Here is a 26,302-nt window from a genome sequence, read left to right as displayed (position 1 = left end):
GTTGGCGGAAGACGAAGTTTAACAAGATGAGTAGGACAGCAGTGGGCGTGGAGTTTCCCGCCCTCCCTCACTTCCAAACCCTCAGCCACAGAGTCAGACTCAAACCTCTGTGAGCAACTTCCCTCCAAATCTCAGTTAACCAACGGCCTGAAATGGGTTTGTGCAAAAACTAAATGAGTCCAGGGGCGCCTGGGTGGCTCAGTCAGTTAAGCGTCTGCCTTCAGCTCAGCTCACGATCCCGGGGTCCTGGGATCGAGTCCCGCCACATTGGGCTCCCTGCTCAGTGGGGGGTCTGCTTCTCCCTCTGTCTGCTGCTCCCCGTGCTTGTGCTCTTTTGCTCTCACTCTCTCTCTCTGTCAAATAAATAAATAAATAAAAATCTTAAAACAAAACCAAACAAAAAACTAAATGAGTCCTTAGCCCAGCACCTGGCATGCAGTAACTGCTCCATATAGGGGTTTGCCGTGGGGACTGTCAGAGTTCCCCAACATGCCCATCCCCCAAAACAGAGGGGTGCAGAGAGAGCCAGGAGGCCTGCTTATGATTATGTCACAGGTAGCTTCCAACTCTTCAGGAAAGCATAACTGGGAAGGAGTTTCCCCTCCTTCTCACGGAGCGACTCCTAGAACACGGTGACCACGGAGGACAGCACAGGGCGCTCCTGCACACCATCCGCACCCCCCCTCCGTCCCCACAAACCACTTGGATCCACTCAGCAGTGCCGGCAGACCCTCCCAAGGGCACACCAGACCCCTGCCTGTCACCACTGGCAGCATCGCCTCCCGGTCCTGGCTCCATCCCCAGGTTCCCCCCATGGGGCTTAGCAGGGACCATGGCCCACCTGGCCTGCCATTTGGAAAGCATGGTTTAATAATTTGAGCTCTGGAGCCAGACTACATGAGTTCAAATGTTGGCTCGGGCACTTCAGAACCATGTAAAAATTGGCAACTTTCTTCGCCTTTTTGGCCTCAGTTTCCCCATCTATCAATGGGGAAAACCATGACAACTTCTTCTCCTAAGGTTACGGTGGGGATTTAATGAATTCCAAGCCCTGGCATAATATGTAGCACAAAGAGAGGGTTTGATTTCTGCCTGCTGTAATTTCTAAGAGAGCAGTACCATTTCTCTCCTGCCTCGGTCACTGTGACCTGAGCTGAGCCACCTCCTAATTCTATACTCTGCCCCTCATGACAGGCCCCGCACACGAGCCAGAGTAATACTCCCCAAGGAAAAAACCCAACCACATCACTCCCTCCCAGGACTTTCCTTTGGCCCACAACTGTCCCCAGCCTGTTCCCCCAAAACTGCCCCACTCCCTCACCAAACCATCCTGCTAACCTTCTCTCTGCTCCTGGACATGACCACAGCAAACCCACAAATTCCACTCTGTACATGGAATGCTCTCGCCTTCAGTCTCCCCATGGCTGGCTTCTTCTGTCTTCTGGGCCTCAGCTGCAAAGACACCTCCGAGCAAGGCCTGGTACATTACTGTGCCCTGAGTCTCTACCCTCAATACCAGCCACTCTGTCGGGCTCCAAGCATCAGCTGTGCTGGCTCCATGACGAGACACCTCTGTCCCGGGGTTTGGTGCACGTCCTCAAGCTGCAGGGCGAGCCGATCTTGGCTAATGCGGACCTGTCAGGACCTAGACAGTGTCTGGCTCACAGCAGGCTCTCACAAAATGCAGAGGGTTTTTGAAATAGGATAAATATCATGCACCACATACCCAGTGGGGTAAGACCTGAAGCTCACCCACCAGGGGTGTGCTCAGAAGGGCCCGGGGATGCCAGAGGCGCTCAGGGGTCTCCAACCGCTTGTCCACTGTTTTCCTCTATCATCGACTTGTCGCAAGTGATACCCAGACTACATTCAAGACATCACTAGCAATAAAAGATAGAGGCTACCTAAAGATGCATCGCACAGCCTTCAATACATTAAATACAGGAGTAAATCACCTGTTTGATCAAAAGGGTCAGCCTATGAGGTCAGATCAGTGGATCTAATCTGAGATCGCAAGGGTCATAGGTGAGATCTTGTCAGAAGGCAGATGGGCGGGAAGCAGAGTGGCAATGACGTTTCATGACAGGCCTTACTTAAAAGGAGAAAAAAGGATGGGGAGGAAATGTGAATTCCTGCTGCCTTTGAAAGCAGCTTTATTCCAGGAAAGCAAGATGAAGCAAGAGGCAGTGTCCTGTCCCAGCCTCTGCCACGCGCACTTATCTGATCCTCTCTCTAAATTAGGATACAGGCGACTCCCTTTGATTCCCCTCACAAGTCATGAGCACAATCAGGATGCAGATTTGGGGGCCCCCCAGGGGTCAAGTAAACACCCAGCTTCCTGGAGCGGGCTTTGTCTGCCCTGCACAATGTCTGCTGATTAGCCTGGCAGCCCCCGCGTCTCCTCCTCAGGGGTCCCACCACCTTCTCCTGAGATCCTCTCTGTCCAGGCTGGATGGCGGGCTTCTGCCACCCCTGAAGGGCTTTGTTCCCATTTCCCCCCAGCGGCATCAGCTACTGGATTCCCCGGCTGAATTTCACTTCGTTTCAGGCTCCCACTCCCAACCTCACCATGGGCCCCTTGCACTTTCTCTAGCCTGACTGATGTTACGTTTGCAGTTTAAAAAAAAAAAAAAGAAAAGAAAAGAAAAAAACACCTCCAGGATCAGTTTGTTTTGTGAACATTGTATATTTTGAAGTTAAAATGGGTCTTGATGATATGGGTCACTCTTAATTCATTAGAAACTAAGCCCCATTTATTGTCAGTGTTTGGGATTTGCACTTTGAGATCAGGAAAGATACTGTGAGGAGCACCTGGGTGGCTCTGTCAGTTAAGCCATGAAGCAGCTGCCTTCAGCTCAGGTCATGGTCCCAGGGTCCTGGGATCGAGCCCCGCATCGGGCTGCCAGCTCGGGGAGGCGGGGGGAGGGGGAGTCTGCCTCTCCCTCTCCCACTGCCCCTCCCCATTTGTGCTCTCGCTTGCTCGCTCGCTCGCTCTCAAATAAATAAAATTTTTAAGGAAAACAAGAGAGAAGAAAGATACTATGGTTACATAGGTTACCCAACACAGAAGAGCTCAGAAGTTTGAGAACAAGTATTAATGGAGTTTGCTGTCTTCAAGGGAAGACAGGGCACGCCTCACAGGGAGGGGAACCACATGCTTGATGACCAATGAAAGAGCCGTGCTCAGAAGTCGGGAATCCCATACCTGCAAATCTGAGTGAGGACATGAAACAAAGTCTCTGAGACAAAGAAACTGTGGGTTAGCAATGGGAAACACAGTTACCCAAAGCTCTGTTGGACACACGTCCTGGGGATCGCCCCGGGGACTCGGGCAGAGAAGCAGGAGCTCCCCAGGAAGACCTCTGCTACCACCCCCTTCCTTGAGCTCCACCCTCCAACCACACTCCTCCTGGGTCCTCACAAAGGATTTCCTCCATGAAGGATCCTCTCCACCTCTCTGCCACAGGATTTAGTTCAGATGTCCCTTCCTCCACGAAGCCCTCTGGGCCCAAGTCTGGGTCAGGCATATTGCTACCTGCTCCCAAAGGACCCTGATTTGCCTTTCTGAAACATTCTTCGTGTTGGCTCTTTGCATGAGCTTATCCACTTGTCTCAATGTCCCACCAGCCCAAACGTCAGTGGAAGCAGTGACTTTGTTCGTTCTTTCTAACATGGGTTGGCACTTGGGAGGCCACTAGTAAGCACACGCTAACATAACAAATGACTAACAGATGAACAAAAAATACCAACAGCTGAAAAAAATCAAGAATTTTCCTCATTTTGTTCTAAGAGGAAGAAACTCATCAGAACTGAGGTTGATGAAAAGCCCGGACCCCCTCCCCACAAAAGAAGGGAAGACATTAGGAAGACAAGAACAATTAATTTTAGGAGAAACCCAAAGTATAAAGAGCAGAATGTAAAAGCTAAAAGATTTGAGGAAGTTGGATACTTTTCAAAGAGTACCGTAAGAATCCAAACGCTATCAGAACATAGGAAGGACAGAGCCATAAAATGCCAGATCGGTTACCCTCTATTCAACCAAACTGTAAAAGGCACAAAGAGAGAAAAATCCGGCCCTTTCACTAAGAAGAATGAAGATGCAGCACAAATTTATAGGTACAAGATCAAGAAAGCTAAAGCAGGACAGGAGATACAACTTTCAAGAGACATCAAAGGTAACATTTTTTAATTACATAAGAAAAAGGAGGAGGGACTAAGGATAATGTTGCTCCATTAGGAAATGGGACAGAAAGTTGTTAGCAGATGGCTGAGAAATGGCCAGAGTTGCTGTGTTTCTCATGCTTCAGTCTAAGAAAGGGATTAGCGGGCAGGGGTGGGGGCGGTGGGGGGGACTACAAGCTACCAAAAAAATTTTTAAACGGCCGCTGTGCTGGGTGGGTGCCAAATTAGAAAAGGAAAATAATTACATGGAATATTTAAACAACCGGGTTCATAATCCCAAACCGATTTGTAGATGGAGGGTCCTGTTAATATGGATTACGCGCATACTTGGACACTAACAAGTTGGAAAGATGTTACCTAAATCGTGAATGGCCTAGAGATCTCTGAGTGCAAAACAAATCATTAAAACTTGGAAAAGGGGAGATAGATATCATGCTCACCTTAGCCACAGAAAAAAAATTACCTACCTGTTTGATTTTAGACAGGCGTGAAAACACACAAGCCAGGTGGATCTCCTGGGCTAATCCCACGGTTCTTAAAAAAAAGACCCTCACCCAAGTCTGTGAGTAAACTGCCAACTTATTCCAAAGTACCTCCAGCCATGCCAGAGGAGAACCCGAGGAGTTGTCCAGCTGCTGCAAGTACACGAGAACAAGTATTTTTTCTGGTTTTGAAAGGTGCAATTTAGAAATATATCCATGTGTCACAAATGCCTACTTGCAGAAAGGACTGGGTGACTGCGTTTGGATCCGAGGTGGCGTGCGGGGACTGGCACTAAAACAGAAGCAGAAGCATCAGTGTCTTGCCAAGGGGCCCCTCCCAAGTGGCAGGCTCAGGACCCACTTCATCTGTGGGGCGATGAAGGTCAAGCAACGGAACAGCTCAGCCTTCTGGGTCCTGTCCCAGGACTTCGGCAGGCGTAAGAGCTGGGGACTGCCCCTGGGCCACCACGTGATTCCAAACACTAATATACACGGGCCAGCACAAAACACAGCCGTGAGGAGCTGAGGTGAGAATTATATGTCTATCAGGTGCCCAGGGAAGGGAAACACCTTTGTGAAATGGACTTTCAAAGGAAGTGGCTTCTAGAAAGACCCTGAAGAGTCAGTAGACCACGAAGACAGGAGGAAAGCACAGAATGATTCCAAGAGGAACGACAGCAGGAGCAGGGTGGCTGAGGCAGCGGCCAGGGGGCTGGAGCTTGCCTGAGGGGAAGACTGCGGTGGGCCACCAGGGAAGGGGGTGCTGGGCCAGGGCACGGCCGAAAGCCAACTGACTTCCCTAGAACATGGTCTCCCCGAGCCTCTTCTGTCCATCCTTCTCCTGAATGGCCTTCAGACTTCTCCCTACTCTCCTCCAATCAACGCATCCCCCCAAATTCAATGAATAAAATCAAATAAAACTTTGCAAACAGCTTTTCTCACCGCTGGTTTCCAGCTTCTTGGGTTACCTCCCAAGACTGGACTGTAGAGTCACAGTCCTATTAGGCCCAAGAGTAGTCAAGATTCACCGGTTAGACTCAACCTGAAACCCTAAGGGTTATCCCTAAACTTCTACCACTTTCAGCAAGAGTGAGTTAGTGACCTTGCAATAGCTCCTTAAAAGCCTGTTGGAGGGGCGCCTGGGTGGCTCAGTGGCTTAAAGCCTCTGCTTTCGGCTCAGGTCGTGATCCCAGGGTCCTGGGATTGAGCCCCGCGTCGGGCTCTCTGCTCAGCGGGGAGCCTGATTCCGTTCCTCTCTCTCTGTGCCTCTCTGCCTGCTTGTGATCTCTGTCAAATGAATAAATAAAAATCTTTAAAAAAAAAAAAAAAAACAAAACCTGTTGGAAGTGGCTCACAGTTTGCAAGCCTTCAATGTGACCTCTGGATTACTGAGAGAAAACCCGGATTGTTACATCCAATTTCTAATAGAAGGACAAGAATAATCACAGAGCTATTCTGGAGCTCACAAATACCAGTTCTACAAAGGTTCGTGGACTGTGTCTCCCCGCTCCAGATCCCCCCTACAGTTCAAGACTGTCAGGGGAAGAAGTAATGTTTGGCAAAGTCCTCAAAGTATGACCCAGCATCGATCAGATTATACTGGCTCAGCAGTATAATCTTCAAAAAAACAAAACAAAACACACAAACACCCCTGATTGGTTCATCAACTGTTCTCCAAAGCGGGAACAGACAGCCCAGATGAGAATGGAACGGTGAGTGCTCAGGGAACTGTCACTGTCTGTGCAGTGTGGTCGACCCCAAATGGTTCATCTGTGCCTTGTAGGCATTTCTGTCTCTCTGTCTCCAGATGACAGTCCAATAGTAAGAGAGACGTGAGCAGGTGCACCTATTAAATATGTAAAATACACATCTTGTCTTCCACTCGCTTAGAAGGTATATTTCTAAGGGCTGTAGAAAGTCACCTAATATAAAGACAGACAGGTAGAAAAAAAAAATCTTACTTTTTTTTTTTAGCACACAAGACTGCAAGTGGGCTCGGCGCATCAGCTTTCCACAGAAAATAAATGCAAGCAATTAAAAATTCAGTTTCTTTTCTTTAAGCTAATTCCTCAGGTTTTGCTAATTAGCAACTAATAGTTCTGTCATCTGAGCTGGGGAAACATAAGGAAGGATACCAGTGGTATGTTTTCAATCAAAGCATTTGCACAGAGGAATGAATCATATTTTCCATGAGGGATTACTACTGCTTGGGAGCAGCGGGGGGCAGAAGAAAAGCATCTTCACGACCCTCAAACTGCAAAAAGAGAGCTGAAATTTTAGAAAAGCGGACGTCCTTCTACTCCTCGTAACAGAACCAGCGGGGGCCCCTATGCGGCAGGACTCCGTGCATCCCAGACGCTCCCCACAAAGCCTCCTGCAGGGACAGTCAGAAAACGAGACTCCTCGCAGGAAGACAGAAGACAAGGAAACACATGTTTTCCCGTAAACAAGTTAGGCACTGACCAGGGTACAGGGATGCTTTAACTATTATGTCACCTGCCTGTGCCAGGTCCCTAAGAGAACACACACGCCTGGCAGCGAGGGGACGCGGGGGTGATGGGAGTTCGAAGTACCTGGCGACCCACGGAGCAGAGGCACCTGGAAACTGCTGAGCAATCTTCCGGCGGGAAATGGGGGTCCTAATCCCAAGTCCCGGGGGCAGGCAGTTCAGGTCTCTGCAAACCAGCCCCTCCCGCGCTCTCCCCAGTCACAAAGCACCAGTGATCCTGTGGCCGCCGACCTGTCAGCATCACACCATGTCTGAGGTCTAAGCCGTGCGGCTCGAGTGCCTACCTTCTTGCCTTGACATACAAGCCCTCCACGGCAGCCCTCCAGGAGAGCATACCCTCCAGTGGCCCCTGGGAGCATTTTATTCCAAACATATGTTATGAATGTTTGAAGTGCCCGCTATCCCTGGTATTTCTTTCTTTTTTTTTTTTAAGTCAAACCCACAAAACCTAAAAGACTTTGAATCCAGCCTAAGTGCCCTTTGTAAGGACGCAACACTGCATACCCAAGGATAATCAAGTCTTGCGCCATAAAAATTGTACAGATGTCCTTCGGAGGGGGGAAGAAACGATTTTCCCTTTTCCTGTCTTACAGGAAGCCTGCCCACACATTAGAAATACCAAGTCAGTATATATAGAAGCACAAATTAGGCGTCTTGGAAAGTCCACATTTTCCAACCACAGAGAAACGAAGGAATTCCTGGGAGTGTTCACATGCCCAGCTACCCTGGATTGGAGGAGTCTTTTCTCTCCGACAACCTGGCTGTCAACGAGGTTGTTTCTCTCCGACAATCTCCGACAATGGTTCACAGGAAAAGGGAGCAGCCTACAAAGATGTTTCTGAACCTTGACTGCAGCGAACTTGTGTTTTGAAGTTTTGCTGCGGGACTGACAAGTAAAGAAACGTGATCAAACTTTCATGCCTCATTTTTAAAAAGACAGCACTTTTCTCATACACTAAAAATTTGGGGAGGATCGATCAACTTCAGCATTGTATTGGTCATTCATTAGCCTTCTCCGGATAATTAAATCCAGATAAGGTAGACAGATTTTATTATAAAGTGTCAAGATACACTCATTATGCTGGTAGAAGACTAAAACATCCAGTACGGTTCTAGAAAAAGTGAAGTTACATCCTATCTAACTCCTTGGGGATATCTTTGAAATATCTTATATGAATAATTCTGTAGCTTTCTTTGTTCCACATATATTGCTTGTATTTGTTATATAAATGCTTTCTGCCAAGTATTTAAGAGGTTAAAACTCCTTAAAATCATTTAAAGTCTTTAAATGATTTTAAAGTAAATCCTTACTTACAAAATAGAAAAAAATATATATAGTCAATTCACTAAGGTTCAGGGAGAAAGGGTATGCTCAGAAGGCTACCGTACACAGCGCTGACCACACCAACACTCTTCCTAAAGTTTACAGTCCACTCAATCTCTAATCTGTTTCCAGAAGATGCAGATCTCAGGGAGGCAGAGAAACATGACTGTAGCACTAAAAAAATAACTTGGTTTGGAGATGGAACTCATCACATACAGGTGGTGACAGTGGAGGTGGTCGTGGTGGTGATGACGGCGATGAGGGTAGTGATGGTGGTGGTGGTGACAGTGATGGTGATTATAGTGATGTGGTAATGATGGGGGTGCTAGTGAAGGTGATCGTGGTGGTCGTGACAGTAGTGGTGTCGTGGTGGCAATACTGGTGGTAATGGTGGTGATGATGGTAGTGGTAATAATGATGGCAATGATGGTAACGGGTGATGGTGGTGGTGACAATTATGGTGATGATGATGGTGATGGTGGTGGGGATGGGGATGGTGATGGTGGTATTGGTGGTGATGGTGCTGGTGACGGTGGTAGCAGTGGTGGTAATGGTGATGATGATGGTAGTGGTAGTAATGATAGGAATGATGGTGATAGGGTGACAGTGGTGGTGATGATGGTGGTGGTGGTGGTGATGGTGACGATGGTGGCAATGATAATGGTAGTGATGATGGTCATGATGGCAATGACAATGGAAAGGAAGGAACAGGAGGAAATAGAGGCACAGGAAAGCAGGTGCCATAATAATCTGAAGCACTCACCATGAGCCAGAGATTTTACTAAATACCGTATTTGCATTGTGTCCCTTAATTCTCAGCAAAACACCATGGAGCAGCGCTCACATTACAACACCAAATAAATGGTCAGGACATGACTCCTGGAGGGGTTGGCACACTTGACCGTGCTGCATAGCCACTATATGGCAAAGCTGGAAGTTGAGCCCTCTGCCCTTTAATGGTAATCCAATCTGTGTGATCTCTAGAACTCCCCATCCATGTTGTATATGTAAGGATCTCATTTACTTACGACCCATTCAGGGAGTATATTGGGAGGGTGGGTCAAAATGGCATCTGTCCGTTGGTTACAGGCAACATCCGTAGTTTGTCAGTCATCACGCAGTCTTAACAGTGCTTTGAACAATACAGTGGGGAAAGTTAAGGGACATCCAATGTATTGGTCTATGTCCTAAAGAGAACCGTTCCAAGACCCACTAAGAGCTCCACGGGGCCCTGTGCTAATTAATACTGAGACCCAAGAGGCAGGTCAAAACACACACTGCCAAAAGTGCCAAGGATCCCAGGTGTGTGCAAAGCCTATCCCTCAGACGAAGGGGCAAGGGGTGGACGGGCCGACCGTTAGAAGAAACGAACCAAGAACAAGCTGCAAGTTGAACGGCATAGACAGAGACTTAACGGTCATCTGCTCACTTCCATCAATCAGACAAGAAGTATTCGTCAGCTGTCCTGCCCAATTACAGACCTCACTAATTAGTGGGCGTCTGGAACAGAAAGCAAAACATAAATATGGGATGGGGAAAGTTTGTGTTCACACATGAGGATGAAAACAATGCAGGGAACTCATGGCTAATAAACTAGACTTGATTCTTTTTAAAAAGTAAATACACTCCGGAGTATTAATGCAGGGAGGAAGTTTGTAGGTTCCCTCACATTTTCTGCATGGACGCTATCTCAGAGAGACCCGCAGATTAAAAAAAAACAGTGGAGAAAACAGGAACGTGCTCAGAGGAACACCCTGCCAACACTATCATAAACTCTCGCTCCTAAAAGAAAACAAAATCAACTTTAACGAAGGCAGAAAAAGAAGTGAACGCCCACCTTCTCCTCACTTTTGGATCTGTAAAAACTGTAGCCACAGGGCTGAGAAGCGCTTTTTAATCAGAGAAGTCACAGCCTTTTTTAAAAAAACCTAGAAGAATCCATAAAACCTTTTCCTCCATCCTTGTGGCAGCTTTAAAAAAAAAAAAAAAAAAAAAAAAAAAGTGTGCTTTCCATCTTTACCAACAATGTAACCTGGCTGGGGAGAAAGCAGTTGCTGAGACGTAAGGCTGCTCCAGGTTCTTTGATCTGCACCCTGATGAGGGAACATTTCCCTCTGCTACAAGCCAGCTAACGAAGGGATGAAATTAGCTTTTATCCTGGGCACTTTCTTGGGCGGGTGGGGGGGGGGGGAGGGAGAGGCACTAATCAGCTGTCCTCGCTAATCAGTCATCTGGCTAATGACCTTTTGCCTTAAAACACTAAAATTCCTGAATGATGTGGAAAAGGGGAAACACAAACCAGTCCCCTTCTCTGGAGCTCAATGGGTCACCTGGAGTTGGAGCCGGGAAGGTTAAATGGCAAGTCTGCATCCTGCCAAGGTGATAAATCTGTAACCAAGGGCTTTAGCTTTGGCACCTAGGAACTTCATTACCTCCACAACCAAAGTATATTTTTTTTTAACTAGAAACAGGCCACAAATGGAGTCAACCCTTACACATTTTTCTTTGGAGAAAGCCATCGTATATTTATTTGTGTTCTGAGTCCTAGTGAATTACTTCAACTTTATTAGTGCTGGAAAAGGAGCTTCCCGTGTTTCTGCTCTGCTGGTTAGAGAAGCCAGTAAAACATGTAGAAGAATCTTCCACATATAAGGAATTTAGCACTGATTTGCTCAAAAAAAGGGTTTGTTTGTTCATACTCAACAAGTAAGCCAAAAATCATTCAAAACGAGGATCGCGGTGGTTCAGGACTTCTGCCAGTGCAGCCCACTTTAATAACTACCCCCATCAACCAATTCTGCTCCTGCAGTGTGTACTTGGGTGGAAGAAATCTGGTTCTCGTTCCCAGCAAAGGTCCGTGTGGATTAGCCACAGATGGACACCTTCCTGATATCTGCCGCACGGAGGCTTGGACTCGTTTAGAGATGTAAGACAATGGCTCTCTCTAAAAAGAGGAATGGACGGGATGTAGGAGAAGATAAAGAAAAAAAAAAAACTGGGCAGTAAATTAAACACTGATACAAATTAATACGAGCGCAATCATCCCTGCAGCGCGCGTGCGCGCCCACGCGCCCAGCCTTCCGCGCTCCCGGGACACGCGGGCCGGCGCAGGGGCCACTTACGGTAGTGAGGCTCCATGTAACCGTTCCGGGGGTCCATGGCAAACACGGCCCCGCGGTATGGCAGGGAGGGCTCGGCCAGGTGCGGCAGGGATCCATGGATCTCCTTCTTGATCAGCGAGGCCCTCTCCTCGCTGGATGTCGATGGCTCCTCGCTGATCTTGCCGAGGCCCTGGACACTCTGTGGCTGCATGGTGACTGCGTTTCTTCTCTCTCTGTGATAGGTCTGTCCAGGACTTTCATCCTCTAGAGAAAGAGGGGGAAATGGAAGCTCTGTGAGCCACTTGAAGGAACAATTCAAAACCAGTCATCAATTAGGTCTCCCTCTCCAACCCTCCTCCCCGCCAAAGAAGCCTGTTTCTCATTCTTGGCAACTTTGAAAGCTATGATGACATAGTCTTCAGACAAAACTGCTTATGAATGAGGGTCCAAAACACCAATCGGAGGGCGAAGGGGAGCAGGAAATGAGCCTATTAAGTTGAAATGGAAGGGGGTCCACAAATTATCATCGCCAGTTGACAAGTGAACCTCCCAGGGAGGGTGCTCATTACGGACTTGCCAATATCTCCGCGGGTCCCAAGTGAAGCTCGAAGTTTTGCCAGCCTGAGGCCATGGGTGTCCAGCTTCCCCCTGTGTGTGTGAGGAAGCCGGGCTGCTCAGGGGTCGTGATGGCAGCTCGGACACCCGCTGCGCCTCTGGGTGATCTGCGGATCGAACGACCTAAGGTGATCCAAAAGTTTTCCTGTTTTTGTTCTTTTTTTTTTTTTTTTTAAAGTCAGATCTATAACCCACTGGTTTAGTGGAGCTAGAAATGGGACAAAAGACTCACTAGTTATGAGGGGTAAAGGTAAACCTATGGTACCCTTTGCCAGACACGTAGAACAGAGCTGAAAACCAAGAACAAATGGGGTAAGACTAATTCCCAGGGCAAGATGGCTCTGTGGGTGAGGAAGGCGGCAGTGATGCGGACACAGGCTCCTTCTCTGCTGGGGTCCAGACGCTGCTTCACACACTTAAGAAACAGCTTGACGAAATTCCACAAACATTCAGTTTTCCAGATTCCTAATACTTCCGTCCCCTTTGATCTGTAGGAACTTCCCATCTACCCATTAGGGCTCTCTGCAAATGCGATTGGATGACCTTTCTAGAATAGCAGATCAAAGAACCCATGCATAAAATTAAACCAAACGAGCGATCTGAACCCACAACAAATGGGCCAATTCATCTGTTAAGAGTCATACACACATTCTACACTCCATGTTCCCAAACAAGCTCTGCATTTCATCAGAAGACTGTTCTGGAAGGTAAGTGCTCATGGAAACAAAGCTGTTCGGGTAAGGCTCACACATCTAATCTGAGAATGATGTCCCATTCTTGAGCTGAAATATACATATATATGTAAGTACTAATGGCCCTGTACATTTTGGACAGACAGATTTTGAATACATCTTATCCCAACACATAAACTGATCTTCCAAGTATTTCATAAAGCAGTAATAACCGGCTGAGAGCCCCCTAAAAAACAGGAAAAAAAATATATTTTACCATTTTCATGGCTGTTTGTACAAATTCAGAAGGAAGTATAGCTATAAACATGAGTAAAAGTGAAAATATAAGCTATGGTCACGACTACTCTTTTGTGATGACTAATGAACTACCCAAAGCCAGGAGCAATTTTCATCGTTCTGCTTGTGTCTGGGATTGGAAGAAATAAGCAATGTTTTGTTTTGTTTTGTTTCTCAGGCTAGCAAATGACTTGCAAAACAGAAGAAACAATGAGATATGCTTTGGTCTTTACAGTGAATTTGCTGACTACTGCAGGGTAACTGTGAAACATTATTTAGCATTGTTTTGTACAGATCTTCGCCACCCAATCTTGTAATGATGGGATAAATTATGAGTTTAATCTATCAAGTAACTACTAAAAAGGAAAAACAAAATGGGTGTAATCCCCCATTTTCACACATCGATCTTTACAAAGGCAATTCAAACCACACTTTCGCTAATTTAAAAACAAAATACCAGAAAAGAAAAACACCCTACATTTTTATTTTTCTTTCTAATACTTGTCGGCACCACTCTGCCCTCGTACTTAGTTAGCAGTAGAGTTGCAGGCTATAGAATAAGGGTTTGCAGTTATGTAAAGCAAAAGGGTGTCAAAAACATTTAAACTCTCAGTCGGTTTTATAAAAACTCCTATAACCTACCAATGGCCAAAGTCATATTTTCCACTAATTTGCGCCTGTATAAAATCTTTATTCAACTTGAAATGAACTTGTGGCACTGAGATGCAAATTCTGTATTCCAGAGAGTGGACCTTCGTCTGGAAAGCCAGTGAGCCCTTACCAAGAGCCACCGCAACATGTAATTAGTGTTCTCTGGTTAAGAGAATAACCAAGCTCCGCTAATCTGTTCCAGGTTGAAAACGGGATTCCCTTGACTTAATCTTCCTAGAAGAAATTAACTTTTCTTCTCTTAAACCCACATCCCTATAATAGAGCGAGTTTCTTAGAAGCCAAGCCTTTATGATGAGCAGTTGAATCCAACTTCACAAATAATTGAATAATTGGCATGGTCAGAATCCTCCCACATCCCTCCCCACCTCCCCCCTCCCCAGCCTCCTGGAAGAAGGAAGTAATTGGTGGGGCGGGGTGGGTGGGTGGGGGGAGTGGAAAGGGGGTGTCTTTCCAGCTAAGTGATTTTTTTCACAAGTACTAAACTTTTATTATTTTTCTCACTGTGAGTTAAACTAACACGTGTGAACATGAAAGTGGTAAGGGGAACTAAGCAAAGTTTAAATACATAATACAAGAAAAAATTCTAACTAATTGCCTTAGTAAAGTCAACAGCAGGCATGAAATTTTTGAGTGTGGAAACTTTCACCAGACTGACTTTTTTACAGCAGTCGATGCTGACACGCTGTTACCTACCCTCCCCTCCTCTCCAAAAAAAATTCCAGGAGACAAATATTTCATGAAGTTTACCTTGTGTACTAAGTCGCTCCTGACGGGCACTCAGATCAAAACTTGACAGGACACACGCTCCACAGTCCAAACAGCTCTGAGGCTGGAGAGCACGCTCTCCATAGCGAAAAGGCAGCTTTCCAAGCAATATTCCTGCCTGCCCTTATAAATTTAGCAACCACTTCAGTCAGCCAAAAGACGAAAGCTGTCTAATCTTGTTCAGTTGTGCCGAGTTGTTCAATAAAGTTTGAGAGTCAGTGCAGACAGGCAACGCCAGGCCAAATTATTGACAGAAACATACTGTCCACCATGGCAACAAGCAGAAGTCGGCAGCAAAAATGTAAGCAAACAGCCCACTGCTCTAGGAGCATCTGCCAATGGACTTCCCCGGCCAAACACAAGGGGACTGTTCTGTTCCTGCTTCTCTGTGTTCAACAGCTGCTAACTCGGGGCTGCGGGGAGGCAGGGGTCACAGGGAAACATGCAATTCACTAAAAAGTCTCAGGAACAAAATTATTTTAAATACTGTTATTATAACCCCCCTTGGTACCTCCTTCCTTGTGTATAACCATGTTCAAGTGGAAGTTAACAAAATCCCGCCCCCAGTGGAGAGCTGCCCAAGCATCACATTTTACAAACTGTCCCAGGTTTTCCGAACTCCTCCGAAGGCAACCGGCGCCGAGTCCCCGTGCCACGAGCTCTGAACACTCTGAAGTCACTTCGCTGCCCGCACAGCTAGGACCGTTCACCGTGGAGGCTTGCAGACAGAGCGCTGCGTGAAAGCAGGACTCGAACACACGCCCCTGGGCACGTCCTCACAATCCCCTGCACCATTTCGCGCCGCGAGCCAGGAAGCCAGGGCTTTTCCCACCTGGACCTCAGATGAGAGTTTCAGAGGGTTCTTCCAATATAAAAAGAAAACCCTGCCCCGCATCGTCAGCTAGAACACCTCCAGTCACCCTAGCAAAATGAGCTGAGTAGGAGCTCACAGTGCATGCACGTGGCCACCTTTTAAAAAAAAAAATTAACATCGACCTTTAAACTGCTCCCTTAAATCCTGTCTTCACTCCATTACTCCTCTCTTCCCCCAGGATAAGAGAAGACACAGAGTATAAGACAACGGGCAATACTTACAACTCGGGCCCCGGGCTCTGGCTAGCTACTTTCTGCAAACTTCTCTTGGTGGGCTTCCTCTAGTGTGCAGACCCTCTAGGAACATTCTCAGTGTCTCCCTGCCTCCCTCTCCCTCTCCCTGGCAGTGCTGCTCCCATTAGATGAATTAAAAGTGGTTGGAGCCATGCTAAATTTAACAAGCTCATTAGTATTCTGAGTGCTTCCGAGTGAACTCTCTCTATTCAAGCCGCTCTCTCCAGCAGAAGGGTCAGGCGGCTAATCATTAAATCAAACTAATGTCACCCTATCACAATCAGCCCGAGAGAAGGACGGTTTATTATTTCAGTTTATGCTAAATAAACGGTTTTACAAATGGTCCCCAAGCAAGGTCAACAGCAACTTCAATTACAAGACAAACTTCACAAGAGTTGCTCTAAACCAAGTACTCTGTATTGACTTAAGAACGGGCTCAGCTTCACATATTACCACGAGCAGGGTTGTACAGGAATGCATATTGTAAAATAAAGGATGGGGTGGGGGGGAAGCTTCTTTCTTTGCCAGAATTTGCGACTGCACAGCGACTCCTCGTTCACCTGTCTCCAACCAGCTAGCCGTTCAGCTCAATTCACCCCACACAAAGGCTGGAGCCCAGACCTCAATGGACCGAGTGAAACATGTTCAAAACTAGGCTCTCTATTGTGACTGAATTTCTTAACATCTTTTCAAAAAGCGGAGAATGCCTTGAGGCTAAAGGAAGAAACAGGCTAATGGTGAATTGGGAATTCTGAGCAAATTTCAGAGCCCTTTCCTCCTAGCTTTTGAGGTTGAAAGCAAGCTTTTTCCTTTCAAGTTTCAAAGTCCTTTTTCCTCCCGCAGTGTCACAGAAGGATTTGAAAAGAAGGTAATTGTGCTCGCAGTCTCCCTGATCAGAGCTTACGTCCTATTTCTGGTATTTCGGAATACTTCTTGCAATAATAGTGCATATAGCTCAATCCCTTAACCGGCCTGCACTCTGCAATTGCTCATTAAATGAACAATTGCGGGTATAAAATGCCTTTTATGTTCAAGGTCTGGATATAAGATAAGCATTCTAGGACTCTAAATTTGGTTTACTAAGGAAACTCTCCATCATTAAATTACAAAACTGAAGTCAGAATATCAGGCTTTCCCAGAAAAGTGGCACTCAGATTTCGGTGAGCCAAAAGGAGAGGCGGATGGGGGGATGGGGTGGGGAGGAGGCAACAAAATGTTGGGGGGAGCACAAAAAAAAAGACCGGGTACTCAGATTTCTAGCCGAATGGGGCTTCTAACAAGAGAATATTTCCATGTTTAAGAAGGTCTGAGTTTGTGAGACTCTGCCATTTCCATACGGAATGATATAATAAAGTCATCTTCAAATGGATTAAAACATCGGTCTGAGGCTCGGTCAGTATGCAGATGACTATGTCTGACCCCTCACAGGCAGACGTGGCCCCCTTCCTTAAGCAAGGAAAGACTCCTTCAGGGTCACAGAACGCGATCATCTCTGCCATCTCCCTGGGTCCCCAGAGCCACCGTGCTGCAGGGGGACAGGGGGACAGGGGGCGGGGTCCAGAGACAGGCTGCCTGCTTCTGAGGTGGAAACTGGCCACGCGGCCCTGTTCACGGGCAGGGGTAGGTCTGCTTGTGGACAGGGTTTGGAGAATGACACCTGGGGTCTGTAGGCACTCCCCACTTCTACCACCAGCACCACCATCAACAGAAGAGGACAAAGTAATTGCAAGTTTATGCATGGGCATTGTCAAAACTCTGTTACTGCCCCACAGGTTTTTACGGCTGTAACTCACTCTTGGGAAACACCCAGGGGGCCCAAGTGACAAATCCATGGGGAGTCAACGTCCAGCCTCAGGGGCTCGGTCCCATGGAACATGCTCGCTGCACGAGCGTGAGACATACGCATGCCCTCCACCGGGCCACACCCTCCCCCGCCCCCTGCCCCCCACCGCACGCTGAGGCTCAGCCAATGGGGTCTGTGCACACCTGAAGTTTCTAGCGTGCTTCCAGAAGAAGCCTGGGGGCCCACCTTCCTGATCTGGGCAAGAAAACAGCCCCGTTTTCTGCTTTCCTCTCAGGAAACTGCCTCGCTGGGTTTGGAAAGAGCATGATTTTATTTTTTCCCTATTATGCATGTGTTATGTCTTGTCGGCTTTATTTCTTTGGTTATTTACGTTTTGATGTTCTTTGAATAAAAACCAGTAGGACCGAGGTCCTTGGCTCCACGCGTTTCACAATTTTCCCCATGACTTGGAGCAAAGGGGGACTCCAGAAAGGAAAGATGGGAGAGGCAACGTGGATTCAGAAGCATGGTAGAATGAGGGCAGAGAGGAAGACTAAAGTGCCTGTAGGTTTTAGAAGCACAGTCTTGCCTCTTTGCACCCAGACTATAGTCATGCCTCGGCCTGGGACTGCTCCCTAAGATGTCTGGAGCTTGGCTTCCAAAGGCAGCGAACAAACAATGCCTCCTCTAAGAACATTTCCAACGCCCTTGGGGTCAGACATCGCCCTTGTGCGGCTACACACACATCTCCCATTGACAATGACTGATGACAGAGGGAGTGGCCCAGGATCAGGAGAGAGCTCTCTGCTTTGTCTGCAACCTTTAAACCAACTGCACGGCCTGCAAGACGAGGCGAGCGGGAGGATTTGAGGCTCTGGAGAAATTCCAGAAGCAACTCTGCCTCCAAGATGACGGGGTAGCTCGCTCGTCCTACTTTCATCAAGCAGGAGGTCCCAGGTGAAAGGAGAGAGTAGAAAAGGCTGTCCGTCAGAGGCATGCAAGTATCCCTACTGTTTTAACATCTTCTAGAGTTCTCTGGCCAAAGGACGAAACGGGGTCTAGACTGACCAGTATCCCACCGGCCCCTCACCAGAAACTCCTTGCTCCAAAGAGCTAATTTCTCACCTCCCTCTGCTTACAGAGCTACATGCAACTTCAAAAGGGGCGCCTGGGACAGAAAAAGTAGGCAGAGAAGGCAAGATGACAATTCAGATAAACCTAAAAGGCCAAGGCAGCAATGGCTGTGAGCCCCACCGCAGCCCAGAGCTCTGCGGGCACACGCAGCAAGCGGCCTCCTGCCTTCCTCAAAGATGACACAATGAGGGCTCCTTGCCCATCTGGAAAGTCAGGAGCCGATAACATGCTATCAGCTTGTCTGAGGCCTCACCAGGCATGCCCCATGGCCTCCAGGGTTTCTGTGTGCTCTCCTCCATGCTCCGAACCTCACCAACCCGAGGTCTGCACCCCTGCCCCCCTGCCTGCCCCGCAATGGGCGTTGTTGACAGGGATAGCAAAGTGCCCCTGTGACTCCGTGAACACTGCCCAGCATTCCAGGACACTTAAGTCTAAACCCAAACCCAGCAGCACTAACCAACTTGGAAAGTTCCAGACAGAAAGCACCAGCCAAGTCCCGCCCACACCAGGGGAGAGAAAATAGAACAGATGAAGCGGGCCCCTGAGGGTCCCCAAAGGCCCTCCTGTAAAAGGGAGGAGGAGACCTTCCTTCATTTCCACGAGCCTGTGAAGACGGCTCCTTGAATTAAGAATTCGGAAATGTCATGCGGCTTCTTCTATTAGCCTGCTATTAGTTGCCAGTCGCTGCTTACACAGAGTGAGTTAATTAGGGACATCAAAAGCAGTACAATAAATTCTCAGGAGGGCCACATTTTTTTTTCCTTCTGCTTAATAGCGCGTTTATGCCTATCTGTGAGTAACAGTCTCGCGAATATTTAGGTATTAGAGATTTGTTTGAAGACTTGGTTTTCGTCTTTTAGAAGCAAAGAATAAAGAGCCTCTCTTTCTTACTTTACCCCAACAGACGTGAGCAGTGAGGATTCCACAACGAGACCTACAACCAACAGTTCAACAGAAACAATGGGAGACCTGTTCACAAGGCCAGAGTGTGTCCTCTGATGGGACCGGTCCTATCAGCCCGTCCAGTGGGAGGACTCCGGGCCTACCCGGCCTTTGAAGGCCCTCAGGAACATTCTGGCAGCCCTCTGGAATGGTGGCTTCCAGGTTTCACCCCTCCTCCCCACTCAAGATCAAAGTCCCCTTCCCTAACCTTTCTACCATTTCTTAAATTGCAAGAATGAACACAGACTTAACTGGCTTCATCTGGTGTGTTTATGTTGCATGGTTTTTGTTTTTAGAAGACTGCATAATGAGAAAGCCTGAGCATATGGTGGTATTATATTTTTAATAAAAATTTAAAGACCGTGCTTACTCCATTGCAGAAATCAGACCCTCCTGGAGAGCACATTTAAATATCAAGAGAATATCATTATTGTACCGAAATGAGCTAGAGGTTCCATCTCTATGACAAGATTGGGGCAGGGGAGCAGAGAGCTCCCGTTTGCTGACCAGCTTCTGAGAAAGGCCGGGTGGTGCAGGGTCCAGTTTCAACAACAGAAGCTCCCTCCAGCCACCACCCACTTTGAGCTCAGCTATGAAATGTGCACTTGAGAGCCCCAAATCAAATATCACATTTGGATCCTTCACAATGTTACCACAGGTAAGGCATGAGAGTGCCTGCCCAGCCTGCTTAGCCCCTCAAATCTGCAACTATGTAAAATATTTTGGGGCCACCTGAGTAGCTCAGTGGGTTAAGCCTCTGACTTAGGCTCAGGTCATGATCTCAGGGTCCTGGGATGGAGCCCCGCATCCGGCTCTCTGCCCAACAGGGAGCATGCTTCCCTCTCTTTCTCTGCCTACTTGTGATCTCTCCCTGTGTGTCAATAAATAAAATCTTAAAAAAAAAAAATTTCAGGTCACGGCTCAGACACTGTGAGTGAGGCAGGAAGGGCCACAAATCCTAATCTTCCCAGCGCATGTCTTCATGGTCACGGCCAACACAGGATGCTGTGGTACCCACTCCCCCAGTCAGGGGGGCAGGGTGGACACCAACCAGCCATCATCCCTGAGATGAGAATGGGAACTAGGACACGAGACAGACCTTTCTCCTGACCTTGCTCCAGATTTCCAGGCACCTTCAGGAGAACCTAACGTCTCAATGTTGGAATGGTTTTTTGCTGCTGCTGTTGTTTTCTAAGAAATCCCAGTAAAAGCTATTAAGGAAACAAAAGACCAGATACATCCACCTTCCTAAAATACACATGATTCTGTTTTCACTCATTCTCCCTAACAATCTCTTTTCTCAAAAGCCTGCCAACTTAAACTATAACCATGTACCAATTAATGACAACTAACGTTTCCGTACTATGCGGTAGGAAGGGCTTCCCCGTCTTGCTTTCTCATCATTGTAACTTGTTTGCAAAGGCACTGTCATGACACTCATTGGCCAGATGAGAAAACTGTGTGGCAGAGCGAAGCTCGGACCTGAGAACAGGCAGAACCTGGAGTCCAGGGAGTGAGACACCAAAGCCCACACTTACATATTTGGCTACTGGTCCTCCTGACTCAGGGATAAGAAATAAAAAATAAACTTATATTTGAATTTTGACCCAAAATTCAAGTTTGCATAAGTCTGCAAACATCACAACCACTGAACTCTGTTTTATAGGATGAAAGCAATCGCAGAAAAGACCTAAACCAATAAGCATGGCTGTCTTCCAATAAAACTTTATTTATGGATGGTGAATTCTGAATTTTTATATAATTTTCACATGACACATTTAAAATCTAACAAATCAGGGGCACCTGGGTGGCTCAGTTGTTAAGCATCTGCCTTCAGTATGGGTCACGATCCCAGGGTCCTGGGACGGAACTCCTTGTTGGGCTCCCTGCTCAGCAAGGAGCCTGCTTCTCCCTCTCCACTCCCCCTGCTTGTATTCCTTCTCTCTCTGTGTCTCTCTCTGTCAAATACATAACTAAAATCTTTAAAAAAAGAAAATCTAACAAATCATTCTTGGCTCATGGGCCATATAAAAATAGGTAGGGTACTGGATTTGGCCACAATGGAGTCCAAGCAGTACCCTAAAGGACTATACATACTTTCGACATAAAACTTTCACCCAGGTAACAACTGCGAACATTCCAGTAAACCTGTAAAAGCATAGTATCAAGTGCTAGGAGGGAGATAGAGAAAGACTTTCTCAGGATATTAAAATATCTCCAGGGGCGCCTGGGTGGCTCAGTGGGTTAAGCCGCTGCCTTCGGCTCAGGTCATGATCTCGGGGTCCTGGGATCGAGTCCCACATCTGGCTCTCTGCTCAGCAGGGAGCCTGCTTTGCTTCCCTTCCTCTCTCTCTGCCTGCCTCTCTGCCTACTTGTGATCTCTCTCTGTCAAATAAATAAATAAAATCTTTGAAAAAAAAAAATATCTCCATAATTGGCTAGATGTATTACATGATTCCACTTCCAGGGTGCACCTTAAGGGGAAAAGTAGCAAAGAAGACAATGATTGATATTCAAGGATGTTCATCACAGTGTTATTTATAAGCAAAATTCATTAACAAAGTTAATGTCCATTATCTTACATGATAGAATATCGTGTCATTAAATACAGTCCATTCAAGGATTTTAAAGAACAGAACTTCACGGAGTCCCAGGTACTGCTCTGAGGCCTCCAGGCCAATCCTATGAGGTGACTGTCATTCTGATCCTCACTTCCTACATACAAAACTGAGACACATGTGTCCAAGGAAACAGAATCCACTCACTTACCCACTAGACTACCGTGACACCAAATCTCTGGAGAAAAGGAAGGTAGGAGAAAGAGAAATAGATGATTATTTCTATTCCAAAATTTCTAAATTAAAAAAAAAAAAACCTTAAATGGACTAAATGAGCTTGAAAATATTTCTATGGATTACATTTTTCCATATGTTTCAGTATTTTCCAATCACTTTAGATGGCAGAAATAGCAGGTTTATTTGACTCCTTGTTTCTACCGTTAAGTATGACCTTTGCAGTAAACCTCTAGGGAAGTCCAGATTAAGTTCACATAGATTGAAAAATTATCCCACACATATATCTCCTGGAGTCTTGTTTTAAACAATTTATTCCACCTCTTAAAATCTAAGTGCCTGGCAAGCTTTTCTCACACCTATGAATAACTCTTTACACTGAAACTGGGCTGTATATAGAGATTTCAATAAATTTGTTTATTTAAAATATGATTTTTTTAAAAGATTGGTGTATTTATATCGTAATCTCTACCCCCAACGTGGGGCTCAAACTCATGACCCTGAGATCAAGAGTCACACGCTGCATCAACTGAGCCCTCCAGGCGCTCCTAAAACTATATGGTTTTTTTTTAAAGATTTTATTTATTTATTTGACACATAGAGAGTGAGTGAGCACAAGCAGGGGGAGCAGCAGAGGGAGAGTGAAAAGCAGGGTCCCTGCTGAGCAGAGACCTCGATGTGGGGTTCGATCCCAGGATCCTTAGATCATGGACCTGATGAGCCGAAAGCAGAGGCTTAACCCACTCAGCCACTCAGGCACCCCTATGTGATTATTTTCTATTATTTTTCATTTTAAATTTATTTAATATTAAATAATTATATAAATATTAAATACAGATTTTAAATTTTTAATTTAATAATTTTTGATCATTTCCTATCGATACACAAATGCTCTAACCTCCCTCCCTGACACATTGGGTCGCTCAGCTTTCATGGGGCCACCCGGAAAGGTGCAGAAGGGACGCTGCATTACAAAGGATCATTACTACCATGGCTCTTGCTCATATGTATGGAGCACTCACAAAAAGCCAGGCTGTGTGCAATGCACTCGTCTCCATTAATCCCATCAGTATCCATTGCCCTCATCATTCAGGTAAACAACCCGAGGCTCGGCGAGTTTAAGCAACCGGCTTGGAGTCGTACTTCAGGTAAAGGGCAAAATCGGCATGCCTCTCATCCATTAAAAAGGACTAGTAACCCCTACAAAGTCTCTTGAAGACCTCAGAACACTGATTTGCCTCCCATCTTTCTATATGTATATGGGAAAATTATCACCATTGTTGAAATTATTCTCCCTCGCCCTATAAAAGTTACCCAGAAAAGATGCTTCAGACAGTGATCAAATGACCATTACCTTCCCATAGAGTTTCTGGCTGTTCTGCAAAGGAATACTTTACTCTGTCTTCAGCGGGACTGCACTGCAGGCTTGGATGCAGGAAGCAGCCTGCGTACTTGGTCTGCGTTCAAGTTAACAACAGCTCCAACAGTTAAAGCCGTGCACGGTTTATGGAAGGGGCATATGTCCAATAGCTAAAGAAGCATATGGTTTATAGAGAAAGGGGGAAAACTTGTGCTTGGAAGCAGCTTTGCTTGGATTATTTACCAACAAATGAAAGGCCCATGAAGGGCCGCCCCAGAGCCCTACCCCCCTCCCGTAGGCTAGCAAGGAATGCTGAATGAGTCCATAAAATCAGCGTCACACTAAGCAGAGACCTTTTCCCCAACGAAAAGATGATTATCGAATTATAGCAAATTTAAGAAAGTTTTCTCTCTTTCTGTCTCTCTCTTTTTTTAATCAAGAACAAAACCAGACTACTTCTTAAAATGCACTATTAGGAACTGTAACTGTTCCTAAAAGTGCCAGATATATTTCCATCCATGCAATATTAAAACTAACAAGCGTCTTTTCAATTCCTTTTAATGATGGCGTATACAATAAAAATACAGCGGTGCTTCGTTTAGCCAAAGGAGCTGAAGCAAAAAGACCCAAAATAAATAAATAATAAACTTACATGGCCCTCTCACCAAATATAAAATCATTTAATGCAACCTTTTACAGGAGGTGCGTGTAGCATTTTGAAAGCAAAAATTCTCATAACACAAATCTCTCCACTTAAAAATCTCTGCCAGGGGCTGGAACCGGGGCAGGATGTTATTTCTTTTTCAATTTATTTTTTAATGTTTGGGTATTAATGACATCAACTGTTGTGTCATGTAATAAGGCAGCATAGCATAATAAAAAAGAGTTAGAAACACACGTCCCCAGACTTGCCTATAGCCCTTCATGGGTGTGTGACCCAGGGTAACTTGAAATACAGCAGATTGTTAGCTGACTTACGTAACAGGCAAATAATCAAGCTTGTCCCTCTGACTTGATCGGGTTTTCTGAGGGTTAAATAGTAGGTGAAAAAGACCTATATAAACATTGGCATTATGAGTTCGGGGCACCACGCTAATCTCCTCATTATCTGTTTGATAATGATGCAAAGCAGGACAGTGGGAGGCAAGCACCCGGGGTCAGAAGCCAGGAGGCTGAGCTCCCCATAAGATGATACAACACCAGTCTGTGTACGACTGCACAGGACAATGCTGAAACGTGTTCCAACAGCCCCCCGCCACCCAGGGAATAAACCAGTGTCCACCCTCACCACGAACCAGGCTAAACATGGACAGCATTTCTGCTGTTTCAGAAAAAGATTCAAGTTAATGACCTGTAATACAATTGACCGTCTCTTTCACCCACTTCTTTGATGGATCCTGGGTCAGGCTCATAATCAACACTGACAGAGCATGCCTCCTTGAAAGTTACATGGAAAAGATCCAGGGGTGCCCGGGTGGCTGTCGGTTCAGCGTCTGCCTTCGGCTCGGGTCATGGTCCCAGAGTGCTGGGATTGAGTCCCACATCAGGCTCCCTGCTCAGCCGGGAGTCTGCTTCTCCCTCTTCCTCTCCTCCTACCCCTGGCCTATACTCTCTTGCTCTCTCTTTCTGTCTCTCAAAATGAATGGATAAAATCTTAAAAGAGAAAGAAAGAAAGAAAGAAAGAAAGAAAGAAAGAAAGAAAGAAAGAAAGAAAGAAAGAAAGAGAAAGAAACCAATTCACCAAAAATAAAAAGAAAGAAAAGATCCATCTCTTCTCTCCTTGGTTTTCTAAGATGACTGAAGACACTGGAATCTTCCTAAGAAAACCATTTTTTTTTTTTTTTGTTTCTCCATAGACAATATTTATTGAAAAAGATGAAGCAAATTCCTTGAGGGTGATTGTTGGCAACCCCTACCCACTGTTTGGGTACACCCTATGGGCTATGAGTGTGCATTACAGTTTTATTAAATGGCTACAAAAATCAAAAGAAGAAGAGTATTTTATGATATGTGAAAAGTATGTGAAATTCAAATTTCAGTGTCCATAAATACACAACCAAGCTCATTCGTTTTCCTATCAGCTCTGGCTGCTTTTGCATTACAAGAGCAGAACAGAGTGGTGATAGCACCGACTGGCCCACTCAAATCCTGGAATTGTTAGTAGCTGGTCCTTAATGGGAAAAAAATGCACCATCCCTTGACTTCTGTATTTCAGGCCATGCTTGACCACCCATCAGTGGGATGATGAAACATCTCTGAGAAATTTACAAAATAAGACAACACCATTTTCAAAGAACTTAGTATTGAACCGATGCGTCCAAACTTTAAGATAAACTCTGAGGTGGATACTAACATCACCCCATTTTACAGATGAAGGAGTCAGGTTTGGAAAAATGACCTAGCCCAAGGTCCTAAGTCAGCAAGTTGGGGATGAAATCAGTCCCCCGTGATTCGAACCCTGACAATTTCTATAGTGGTGAAAGAAGGATTCAGGCTTTTCTCAGATACCAAAAGATAGAACATGTTTCCTGTTTCCTCTTTCCATGTGCTAAGAGTTGAGATAAAT

General features: G+C 46.2%; 1 protein-coding gene across 4 annotated transcripts in view; it reads right to left on the bottom strand.

The window, feature by feature from the left end:
• GLI3 (GLI family zinc finger 3) overlaps window positions 1-26,302 on the bottom strand; it is a 265,100-nt gene that overhangs the window by 163,855 nt on the left and 74,943 nt on the right. For 3 of the 4 annotated variants that reach the window (XM_047694927.1, XM_047694928.1, XM_047694930.1), the window contains exon 3: window positions 11,620-11,862. In XM_047694927.1, coding sequence (XP_047550883.1) covers window positions 11,620-11,862 — 243 coding nt within the window. Of the gene's footprint in view, window positions 1-11,619; window positions 11,863-13,659; window positions 13,735-26,302 lie in introns of those variants that run through there. The other variant, XM_047694929.1, reaches the window with a different exon arrangement.

The sequence above is a fragment of the Lutra lutra genome, chromosome 11 (genome assembly GCF_902655055.1).
Source record: "Lutra lutra chromosome 11, mLutLut1.2, whole genome shotgun sequence".
In the NCBI taxonomy this organism is placed as follows: Eukaryota; Metazoa; Chordata; class Mammalia; order Carnivora; family Mustelidae; genus Lutra; species Lutra lutra.
This window is presented reverse-complemented; position numbering and strand designations above follow the sequence as displayed.